A 12,810-nucleotide genomic window follows, 5' to 3' on the forward strand; every position below is an offset into this window, starting at 1 on the left:
GGACTTTTGGCAGACTTTAAACGGACTTTCTAACAACCGGACTTGCCTACACACGATCACACCAAAGTCCGACGGATTCGTACATGATGACGTACACCAGACTAAAATAAGGAAGTTGATAGCCAGTAGCCAATAGCTGTCCTAGCTTCAGGTTTTTGTCCGTTGGACTAGCATACAGACGAGCGGATTTCTGGGTCTGGCGGAATTACGAGGTAAAGATTTGAAGCAAGTTCCAAATCTAAAGTCCGTCAGATTTGCGACTGGAAAAGTCCACTGAAAGTCCGGGGAAGCCCACACACGATCAGATTGTCCGCCGGATTTGGTCCGTCGGCGTCTGTCGGACTTTTGTAGCCGAAAAGTCCGACCGCGTGTACGCCCTATTAGAGTTTACATGCACTTTAGTACCCCCCAAACTATATACAATATCTAAAAGAACTTAAAGATATAATTTTTAGTTTTGCATGTCCAATGATACCTGCACAGATATTTATCAAACTTTATTTACAATTAAAAAAAGACATCGAAATACATTTTTACATACACAATCAAGATACAGATAACTACAGTATGTGAACGAACATTTTCATTAAATATATGAAAGTTTGTTAATTTAATAAATAACAGATACTGTCAGATTAAAAATTATACAGGTTAAATAAAAAAAGCAAAGGATAAAGATCCGCAAAATTACAAATAGATGACAAAAATCTTACCACTAAAACGTAAATACATTGATTATTATTATATAGCATTTTTCCTAGACTGCCAACAAGTGTATGTACATATTGCATACCCATTTTACGTATACATTGGAATGTTGTGTGTGCTTCATGTGCATTATTAGGCCCCTTTCACATCTGAGCGTTCTGTCGCCTGAATCTCAAAAAAGTACATAAGCTTCTTTTTGGCAGATTACAAGTGTTTTTGGCCCCATAGACTTCAATAGAAACACCTGACTGGAGCAGAAAATCACTTGTGAAACACTCAAATAACAGCTCTCCACCGCTAATTTCCTCCCCCTAGTGCTTTCTATTGGCTAAACAAAAACACCTGAAGCTGTAAAACCCTTATAATACACTTCTAAAACGCTTTAAAAAGCTGCATAAAAAAAGCTTTAAAAAAACACCCAAAAACTACAGTAAATCAATATGCTCAGGTGTGAATGCCTTAGGCTGTTTTCACACTGAGGAGTTTTTGTAGCGCTTTTGTGTTAAAAAAAGCACCAGAAAAGCTGAAAAAAAATGCTTCCCTTTAAATTCTATGTGTGTGTTTACATTGGGGCATTGCGCTTTCCTTGCAGTGTAAAAAATCCTGCTTGCCTCATTTTTGAATTGTTTGGTCAGTTAAAAAGACCACACCAAAAATGCACCTCTCCGTGGAAAACGCGGCAAAAATGCCTCAAAAACGCACCCGCTAAGTGTTTTTGGTGCAGTTTTTGAGTCACATGTCCTTTAAAAAGAATGCACCGCAAATGCTGCAAAAACACTCCATTAACGCATAGGGGTTTTCAAGGCAGTTTTAATGTGAATCAGTGTGAAAGTAGCCTTGCTTTTAAAAATTTTTTTTAATTTAAATTGTCCCTTTCGCTTGCCCATTTAGGCCAAATAAGTAAGGACTACTAACTTTCCCCTCTCACCAGTATCATTACTTTATGCAGTGCTAACCTTTCTTCAACCTAGCGCTGCAAAAGACATTTTCACAATCTAAGATCTAAAAAGTCAGCCAACATCTTGGTAGAAGTTGTCGTAAATAATATCCAACATCTATGCAATAAAATCACATTGTGGCAGGTAGTATACAATAATGCATAAGTTAGTTTTATGAGGCATTTGTGTTATGTTTGATTAAAACATTTTATTATTATTATTATTATTATTATTATTATTTATTTTAGTACTGATATATATATATATATATATATATCTCTATCTATATATCTATCTCGGTGATCTTTTAGCTGGAGAGTTTAGGACTTTTGTCCTCGTAGAAAGTGAAAACCTAGACCTTGCGGAGTATTGTGTGCAACTTCATATGTCTGTATGCACATTGCATGAAGTAGATTGGACAACAATGTAGATACAGTATTTACAATGTATATTTTCCTTCTTTCCACATTATAACTAGAACGGCACTTAAGGATCTTTGCTTAATATGATGAGCTAATTTTAATTTCTTGCAATACACAGTGCATACTTTTCTCATAAATACTGAAGGTTACCTGCAACAGGACAAGCATGCAGATCAAGAAGTCCTCATCTGCATACATATTTGGGGCTAGTGACACAAAGCATTAAAGCCAGAGGGTTAACATGATAGCCAGGCAATCAGGATTTGCAGAATCAGAAGCCAGAAATGGCAGTCCTAAAAGCAGAATTCCAGGTATGGCATTTTTTTTACATAGCTACATTGGTTCAGTGTGAACCAATGTAACTATGTACAATATATTCCATACGTGTGGGATCTCCTGATGTAGTGATCTCCACTTGCTTCCAGGTCCCATGTTGTGCGGTTGCCATAATGACTTGAGCACACAGGAGGGCGCTCGTTCAGCAAGGGTGCCGTTTGGTGAACACTTTGCACCTTTCTCAATGACTGCAAAACATTCTCTTATTGGATGAGGTGGACAGGTGGTGTGGTGACCTCAGAACGGGAAATTTCCCGCGTTCGCAATACAACAGGGCAGCCATTTGGAAAAGGACCCAGAAGCTAGTGCAGATCATTTGAGCCTACTACAGTGATTTCCAGCTTTAAGGGGAATCCCACAGGTATGGTATATACATAATTAAATTGGACCAAGTTGGACTACTGTAACTATGTAAAAATATACCATACCTGGAATTCTTAAAGGGGTTGTAAAGGTAAAAATTTTTTCACCTTAATGCATTCTATGCATTAAGGTGAAAAAACTTTTGACAGTACCGCCGCCCCCAGCCCCCCCGTTTTACTTACCTGACGCCTCGAATCTTCGCTGCTCATCCTCGTCATCTTCATTGCAGCTCAGCCTGGTCGCTGATTGGCTGCAGTGGATGGATTGAAAGCAGCGCAGCCATTGGCTCGCGCTGCTGTCAATCACATCCGATGACGCGGCGCGCCGGGGGGCGGGGCCGAGTGATACAGCGAGCGGCTATAGCCGCCGGCTGTATCACGGGAGCGCGCCCGCAAGCACTCACCACCATGCGAGGGAGCTCGCATTAAGGTGGTAAATGCTTGCGGGGAGGAGCTGAAACAGCCGCCGAGGGACCCCAGAAGAGCAGGTTCGGGGCCACTCTGTGCAGAACGAGCTGCACAGTGAAGGTAAGTATAACATGTTTGTTATTTAAAAAAAAAAAAAAAAAAAATACCTTTACAACCCCTTTAATTTTCCTTTAAATAGACCCTATCAGCAACTTAAAAAATGCAGATAAAAGCACAGAAACGTTACATATTTTAAATGCCCCTTGCAGTGTTTCCTTTCCATAAACATTTTTTTTATTTAATTGCAATGAGCCTCTGAACCTTCTTAAAAAAAAAACTACTTGACTACTCCAGGAATAATTCCCTGGGACAGCCCCCTTTCCGTGCACATCATCTCCCCTTCTGGGAATGTCTAATTACTGTCCTTGCTGGCCCATCTCTTACACCCCTCCCTACATACCCTTTTGATGTAGCAGGTGAAAGAGGAGTGAAGAAGAATATGTCACTTGAGTGAAAGCTCTAAGGCTGCTGGGGCTACTGCTATCACATTCAAAATGGTGGCACCCAGCATCATACCATGGCTGGGGCCTCCTGGGGTACTGTGGAAGTTTTCTAAAGTAACATGAAGGCATCTATAGATACTCCTACTGGCAGTCTACAACTTTAAACGTAATGAACAATGATGTTATGTCTCTTTTCTTTGGTTATTTATTATAAGCACTAAAATATTAATATTTTTAATTTTCATATGCCACCAGCAGGTGGAGCACTCAGCTCTTTTTCACATGTTTTCCAAGGGTTCCAAAGCTACTTATAAAAAAAAAAAAAAAAAAAACAAAGAAACGGTTATTCGTTGAACTCACTATGAAAGTTCAAGTTGCAATCATAAGAAAATTAGAGCAGGGAGTATCTGAAAAGAAACGGTGCTATCTCATTAGGAAACCCTTAGTCCCCTTTAAGTATAAATAACAATTTATTATGAAAGTTTCCTTACAAAGCTATAGTTGTATGTGAGGTTTCTGTTCTGTAGGCACCTTCGGATATTGTGGATAAATCTAAGCGAGGTTTGAAGGCCTACTGTGTCTTTACTGGTGACTGGTTCCCCAACAGTAAGATTTTCATGGCCATAAATAACAGACCTTATGTTTCAGCTAAGCCACCACATATTCCTGTAAGGACCAATAAAGGGTGCATGACACAGAAATATATTGCCATAAAACAAACCGACTACTGCTGTGGCTTCTATGACCACTTTTTTTTACTAATAATGCCATTTTACCCAGTCCCTGAAATCTTAATGGAGGATCTGACATGCTTCGTGGTCACAATTCTAAATGACCCGTTTAGCCTGTATTTATTGGTCAAAATACTGTTCTTTCAAATTGAAGCAAACATTTTACTGAAAGCTGAACTCTGGCCATATAAACCCCCCCCCCCCCAAAAAAAAAGCATGAATATATCCTTAAAGCCTAACTCCATGTTTACTGTGCCTTTTAATAGTTTGTTGGCCCAAAGGAACTATTACCTTCACTAACTGGTGCGTTTGCTGGAAGCGCTATATAATCTATATATGGCATCAGCTACATTCAGTATACAGTGCTGTTTTGCAGCAGTGGGATGGAGACTTCCCATCTCGCTCCTGCTACAAAATTGAGTCTGTATGAGCTCTGCTTAGCCATTCACAGGAAGCCTTGTATTCTAGGAATGAATACAAAGCTTCCTCTGATTGACTGAGGTGGCACAGAGGACGGATGACATCACAATCTTTGCCTTTACCAATCAGTGGAAAGTTTCTATTCATTCTTTGAATGAATAGCCCAAACAAACTATTTAAAGGCACAGTAAACACAAAGTTAGGCTTTAATGTGTTTATTCAATGCAAGCAATTGAATAAGAATGCATATTAGCCTCTTGCAGTCCATGAGTGACTGAGGGAGAAGCAGCACAAGGAGCCAGTCAGTTGAGCTGTAGTGCAAAGAGAATGCTGGTTGGAGAAGAGAGCAGAGTGACAGATGAACTTATCAATGTGCTGCTTTTCCTTTCACTGTCCAGTCATAGAGTAGATAGGAGACCTGGTGTGCTACTTAACTTCAGCAGAGAAAACCAAGTCTCTTGTCCTGCAAGCATAGGTATGTGCAGCCTATTGCATTAGGGTGTGCACCCCAAAGCTAAAACACATATGTGTGTGTGCATGTGTATATACTGTATAATGACAGTGTCAGTAGAGCAATGGACAGTGTCAGTAGTTTTTATTTTTATTATTTTTTACAATTTTATTTCTTTAAATGTTTTCTTTTACAATTTTTTAGTAGCCCTGTTAGGGGGCTTTGGTCAAATATCAGGGGTCTAAACAGGTTGAATATGCATCACATGGGGTGATTAGGGTGTGCCCAGGCACACCTGGCACACCCTGTGCGCACGCCTATGCCTGCAAGGTTGTACTATGTACCAGAGCTGTATACATTTTGGGACTGGATAGACAGAACTACAAATCCTTAAGCAGGACAAACAACCCCTTTATATGTATTTATCTGTTTGCTAGGGGTTCAGCTTTAAGTAAAAGCTCTGATGAAATTCACATTATAAATAACAATTTAAAAAGCTGCCAGCTTATTATTCAGTGCTCCATCTCCATGCTCCTCCTCTGGATACTGATAGCTCCATGTGTCTCCATCTTCTTTTATGTTTATTGGAACAATCGTATGGGGTTGGACAAGATCTCCTGCAAAAATCAACATTTATTATTTGTACTGAAAATACAGAGAGTTATACAGGATTTTCATAACGGACACTAGCTAAAATAGTTTTGGTAAATTAAAATGATTATTGTGTCTAACTACAGTTGCTTTCACCAATGTCCTTGTGTCAAGTCAGAGCTATTTGAAGTGATTATAAAGGCAGAAGGTTTTTTATCTTAATGCATTTTATGCATTAAGATAAAAAACCCTTCTGTGTGTAGCAGCCCACCTAATTACTTACCTGAGCCCCATCTCTCTCCAACGATGTCCATGAGTGTCTTAGCCATCTGGGACTCTCCTCCTGATTGGCTGAGACACAGCCGCAGCGTCATTGGCTCCCGCGGCTGTCAATCAGGGAAGAGAGGGGGCAGGGCCGGGCTCTGTGTCTGAATTGACACACAGAGCTGTGACTCGGGTTGGGTACCCCCATAGCAAGCTCCTTGTTGTGGGGGCACTCGACAGCAGGGAGGGGCCAGGAGCAGCAAAGAGGGACCCAAGAAGAGGAGGATTGGGGCTGCTCTGTACAAAACCAACTGCAACAGAGCAGGTAAGTATAACATGTTTGTTATTAAAAAAAAAAAAAACTAGACTTTACAATCACTTTAACCACTTCACCCCCCCGGAAGGATTTGCCCTCTTAATGACCAGGCCATTTTTCGTGATACGGCACTGCGTCGCTTTAACTGACAATAGCGCAGTCATGCCATGCTGTAACCAAACAAAATTGATGTCCCTTTTTTCCCACAAATAGAGCTTTCTATTGGTAGTATTTGATCACCTCTGCGTCTTTTTTTTTTTTTTTTTTTGTTTTTTTTTTTGCACTAGTAACAAAAAAAGCGACAATTTAATTTTTACTTTTTGTTGTAATAAATATCCCCCAAAAAATCATCAGTTTAGGCCAATATGTATTCTTCTAAATATTTTTGGTAAAAAAAAAATTGCAATAAGCGTTTATTGATTGGTTTGCGCAAAAGTTATAGCGTCTACAAAATCGGGGTTAGATTTATGGCATTTTTATTATTATTTTTTTTTTACTACTAATGGCGGCGATCAGAAATTTTTAGTGGGACTGTGACATTGCGGCGGACAGATCGGACACTTTTGACACTTTTTTTGGGACCACTGACATTTATACAGCGATCAGAGCTAAAAATAGCCACTAGTTACTGTCTAAATGTCACTGGCAGGGAAGGGGTTAACACTAGGGGGCGATCAAGGGGTTAAGTGTGTCCTAGGGAATCGTTTCTAACTGTGGGGGGATGGGACTGACAGGGAGTAGAGATAGATCACTGTTTCTGATCACTAGGAACAGCAGATCTCTCTCTAATCCCGTCAGAACGGGGATCTGTTTACATGACAGGTCCACATACTGTCTTTGTGAGGAGCAGTCGTGGGTCATCGGTGAACATCGCAGCCACGCGCATAGGCTCCAGTGTGGCGCCGTGGGCGCATGCGCGCCCCCTATACTGCTTAAAGCGCCCGACGTACAACTACGGCGGTTTGCTTATGCCTACGGTCCATGCTGGTCGTTAAGAGGTTAACGGTTCTCTCACACTTGGGGGGGGAAGTGTATTGAAAGAGGAACTTTACTTTCAACCAACATTGAAGTGGTACTAAAGACTTAAGGTTTTTTACCTTAATGCATTCTCTGCATTAGGGTAAAATAAACCTTCTGTGTGCAGCAGCCCCCCCCCCCCCCTTATACGTTCCTGTGCCTGATCTCGATCCAGAGCTGTGCCTGAGGGCAGTGTCTCTCTCTGCTCTCAAACTCCTCCATATTGAAAGCCAATGGATCCTGCTGCTGTCAATCAAATCCTGTAACAAGGGAGCGAGGGCGGAGCCAAGCCCCGCTGTCTGTATCTATAGACGCAGGCAGCGGGGCTCAAGATCAAGCCCGCACCAGTGCCTTCATAGAAAATGGCTTCCTATGGCAGGAACTCACCGAAGAAGAGGAGCCAGGAGCCCCGGCAGGGGACCCGAGAATTTTTTATTTTTTTTTTGTTTACATTCCTTCAGTGGCTTTCTGCTTTCGGGCCTAGGACAAAATTATGTCATACTTACCATGAGTACTCATGGTGATTTTTTTTTCTTTCATCTTGAGGAGGGGTTTTCTCGGTTAAGCACGCCTTTCTGCCTGCATGACTAAGGTAAGGGCAGATGGATAGCCATCTGCCAAGGGCAGATGGAGGATGGCTATATGAATTATCTGCCCTTCTCCAAGATGGGCACAGGTGGGGGAGTGGTTTTCAAAGTGGTTTCTCAGCAAAATAAATCATGGAGACACGGGTAGATGAGTTTGATTTGGATATTAAAAATGAATTAACCACTAACCAGCCATCGTCATTATACTACGGCGAATCGCCGTAGCTGTACGTCGGTTCATACAATAGATACATTGGGCGTGCACACAGCGCCAGAGCTGATTCGTGTGACCGGCGGCCGTGATGTCAGCCGGCCGGCCACCTGCGATTGTTCTACAGAGAGCCAGAACAGGGATCTGTCAATGTAAACAAACAGATCCCAGTTTTGTCAGGGGAGTAGGGAGAGATCGTCTGTTCCTAGTGATCAGGAACAGAGATCTCTCTCCTCCTCCAATCAGTACACGGCCCCCACAGTTAGAAACACCTCCCGGGGAACACATTTAACCCCTGGATCACCACTAGTGTTAATCCCTTCCCTGCCAGTGTCATTTATACAGTAAACAATGCATTTTTATAGCACTTATCGCTGTATAAATGTCACCGGCCCCAAAAAAAAGCGTCAAAAGTGTCCAATCCCCACAATGTTGCGGTCCCCACAAAATTGCTGATCACCGCCATTATTAGTAAAATAATAATAAAAATGCCATAAATCTAACCCCTATTTTGTAGACGCTATAACTTTTGTGCTAACCAATCAATATACGCTTATTGCGATTTTTCTTTCTGGGATATTTATTATAGCAAAAAGTAAAAAATATTGATTTTTTTTTTTTTTAAATTGTTGCTCTTTTTTTCTTTATAGTGCAAAAACTAAAAAATGCAGAGCCCCCCCCCCCCCCCAGCAGCACTTCCTCTTCTTCTCTCCCACCAGCTGCTGCTGCGGGCACACACAGGGGGATGTTTTAGGAAGAGTGAGGGCAGAGGCCAGTAAATATATCAATTTACCTGCCCCTTACCTTTCTGAATGAACACTGTGCGTGATCGGTACTGTGTGTTTGAGCTTTGGAATGCACACCCTAATGCAATAGGCTGTGCACGCCTATGGTGGCTGCATTTCTCCGTACAGTGGGACCATGGAGAATGAACATAACCTCCCTCTAGCATGAGGTCAGATAGCAGCAGCAAAATAATAATAATAATTTAGACATTTGAAGGCGGTTGCGAGCAATGGATGGGACTTTTTTGAGTTAGGAATATACTGTATATCTGAATGTGTTTTTTTTTTTTTTTAAAACAGAGATTAGCATCACTTTAAATTTAGTTATCTAATATTCTCTAACATATTTAGTGGTGGTGCTGCTCCACGTAATCTGAGGATGCTATCTGCATTTGTGATACTGACCTTCCATTTTTAAAGATTTGGCAGCTTTAATTTTGTGTATGAGGAGGTGGATGACTATTGTAATTAACAATAAAAAAACTCCCACAAAAACACAAATGAAAATCCACGTATTATTGTTGTCGTGTACTGAAAAAGAAAGAAAGAAAAAAAAACATTAGTTTTCAAAAAAAAAAATAATAAAGAATACTAATAAGGAGAAATCCTCCAAAGAGGAATCCAGGGACAACTAGCCAAGAAGAGAATTCTCTACATTTTGGAGATAACCGCTATCTTTACGTAGTCCTTACTAGTACACAAACAGTAAAAAGAAAACCCCCCAAAAAACAACTTGGAGTTTTATCTATTCTTACTCTTTAAAACAAACAAACAAAAAAAAATTTTGGCTATAGATACGCTTTAACTACTTTAGCTCGGGAAGGTTTACCCCCCTTCCTGACCAGGCCATTTTTTGCGATACAGCACTGCGTAATTTTAAATGACAATTGCACGGGTGTGCGACGCTGTACCCAAATAAAATTTACGGCCTGTTTGATCACCTCTGCGGTTTTTATTTTTCGCGCTATATACAAAGAAAGACCGACAATTTTGAAAAAAAATATATAATATTTTTTACTTTCTGTTATAAAACATATCCAAAAAAAAAAAAAAGTAAAAAATCAAATGTCTTCATCAACTTAGGCCAATATGTATTCTGCTACATATTTTTGGTAAAAAAATCCCAATAAGCGTATATTGATTGTAGACGCTAAAACTGTTGCGCAAACCAAACTATGGTATACTTTTATTTATTAATTTTTTACGAGTAATGGCGGCAATCAGCAACTTATTGCAGGACTGTGATAATGTGGCTGACAAATCGGACACTAACTGACACTTTTGACACTTTTTTGGGACCAGTGACACTAATACAGTGATCAGTGCTAAAAATATGCACCGTGACTGTACTAATGACACTGGCTGGGAAGGTGTTACCATCAGGGGTGATCAAAGGGTTAAATGTTTTCCTTGGGAGTGAATACTAACTGTGAGGGAGGTGCTTTGACCGGGAAATGCCTTTCTCCCGTACGATCAGCAGGTCCGGCGGACACGATGTGTCCAATCACAGCGGGAGCGGGTCACCGGCGGCACGCCACAGACCTGGAAGTGCACTAGGTACTTGATCTGGCACAGAGCGGCCGCTCTGCCGCAGTATATGCATGTGGAGCGGTCACTAAGAAGTTAAAGTATAATTACAAGCTCCACTTCAAGAGGAGGTGTACTTGTGAGTGTCCAGCTATGATAAAAGTATAACCAAAGGCAAGCTTTTTTTTTAGCTCTGGATAGAATAGAGAGGGATTAGAACACCTGTCATTTTGTACTGCTGTCTATGTCCCCATTCGGGAGATCCACCCATTCTATGTGTCCTGTTTACTATTATCTTTAAAGTGTCATCTACAAAAAATCCCCATTTGAATCAGACTTTACTGGTACTAGGGAGGAACAACTACAAAGATATAAAAATATATTGTTTATTACAAATTCATAAAATTAAATATATATATGTGAAACGCGTCGCCCTCTGGCACTATACAGCAAAGTTTATTGGTTACAGTAATATGATGGCTAACATTGCATAATAGACTGTTGTTCTATGCTTTTATGTAAAATTTTAAGAATTTGTAATAAACAATATATATTTTATTATCTTTTTGGTTGGGGAATCTTCCAATGGGAACACTAGTTCTGGTTACCTGGGGGGGTCCTTAACAGATTCCCTTAATTTGCAGGGATTTCCTCTCACTTCCTGTTTTGGCTATGGGACAGGATATTAAAGTAAAACTCCCCAATAGGACACAGATGGCGAAAATAAACCTTATGGGGGTTATAACCCTTCCTTACTCTATCCGACAAAAAAAGTTTTACCTAAAGAAAACACTTTTCAGTTATCAAAGTCTAGAAGCCCCATATGTTTTTAGTTTTTTCATGGAAGCGGAATAATTATCAACCTTATTCTATCTGTCTGCTCCAGCTTAGTGATTTGAAGAACATGGAGGAGGAATATCTAAGAGAATGCAATACAGTGCAAATGCAAAACTTAGAAGGCAAGTAAACTGGAAGATGTGTTTGCGAGAACAATAGATTGCATTTGCTGGTACAGTACAGCTGGCTATAGATGGTTTGAATCTCGACCGGTTCAGCAGGAACTAGACGAGATTTGAACCATGTATGGGCAGGCTAAATGCACCCAAGTTGATGGATCGATCAACTTGGGTACAACCAGCCTGACGGATTTTTCATGCAATTATCCGCTGGCAATAATCACTGTCTTCTCCCGACGGGGATACTTCCCCTGCCCCCCACCTTCCTGCAGAATACAATGGCTCAGCGGGAGGGATTTCCCTGTCCACCCGTGGTTGCAGGTAAGAAATCTACTCCATGTATGGCCGGCCTATGTCAGGGCTCATTCAAACCTATGCATTTTAACACAAGTCAACATTTGTACACAGGTTTGCCATTGTTTTGAATAGTGATAGTTTACATCTGTGCAATGCGTTGATGTACATTGTCTGTTTTTTCATAAATCGATACACATTATGGGACTTTTTGATGACAATGCTAGTACATGAGAACACATGATTTTTGATCATGCATGAGAAGACACATGAAAAATTGCACAGCACTAGATACAGATAAACATGTGAATAAAAAGTGTTTTCCAATCACAGGCTACATCAAAACACATGCCAGAGCCTCACACCTTTCACATACTGTTAAAATATACCAGGACATGGCCCAGAAAGCAGAGGAAGGAAAGACTTTAGCTACTTAGTGGTTTTTTTTTTGTGAATACAATTTGTATATTTTCCAGTGTGTCTTACATGCAGCTAGTAAAGGTTCAGGAAGTAGGGTGCAAGCTTCTACAAACCACTGTAGTTAGCACCTTTAGGACTGTCCAGATCAGACCACAACATATAATTTTAACTTCAGGTTACCACAAAAAATTATTGACAAGTCTCTCTCTCTCTCTCTCTCTCTCTCTCTCTCTCTCTCTCTCTCTCTCTCTCTCTCTCTCTGTCTCTGTCTCTGTCTCTGTCTCTCTCTCTCTGTCTCTGTCTCTGTCTCTCTGTCTCTGTCTCTGTCTCTCTGTCTCTCTGTCTCTCTGTCTCTCTCTGTCTCTCTCTCTGTCTCTCTCTCTCTCTCTCCTACTTATTTCAACAAATATCTTCTTTAAGATTATCTGTGCATTTAACGTATTTTATACATGTTATTTACCTGCAAAAGCCAACCTGAGGATAGACATCTTAAAGCCCTAGGGGTCAATTCACACCAGCCACTATGTTATAATTTGTGTAGCAGGGTCCAGTGGGATCACTGT

At 40.6% G+C, this 12,810-nt stretch overlaps 1 protein-coding gene across 2 annotated transcripts in view; it reads right to left on the reverse strand.

Moving 5' to 3' along the window:
• Positions 1-484: 484 nt before the first annotated feature.
• LOC141111081 (uncharacterized) overlaps positions 485-12,810 on the reverse strand; it is a 59,576-nt gene continuing 47,250 nt past the window's right edge. Inside the window, exons 5-6 of one of the 2 annotated variants that reach the window (XM_073603073.1) lie at positions 9,456-9,581; positions 485-5,896 (exon numbers count right to left, since the gene is read on the reverse strand). In XM_073603073.1, the coding sequence (XP_073459174.1) occupies positions 5,769-5,896; positions 9,456-9,581 (254 nt within the window). In that variant the 3' untranslated portion in view covers positions 485-5,768. The remainder of the gene's footprint in view (positions 5,897-9,455; positions 9,582-12,810) is intronic. The other variant, XM_073603074.1, reaches the window with a different exon arrangement.

This window comes from Aquarana catesbeiana, linkage group LG10 (assembly GCF_042186555.1).
Source record: "Aquarana catesbeiana isolate 2022-GZ linkage group LG10, ASM4218655v1, whole genome shotgun sequence".
Lineage (NCBI taxonomy): Eukaryota > Metazoa > Chordata > Amphibia > Anura > Ranidae > Aquarana > Aquarana catesbeiana.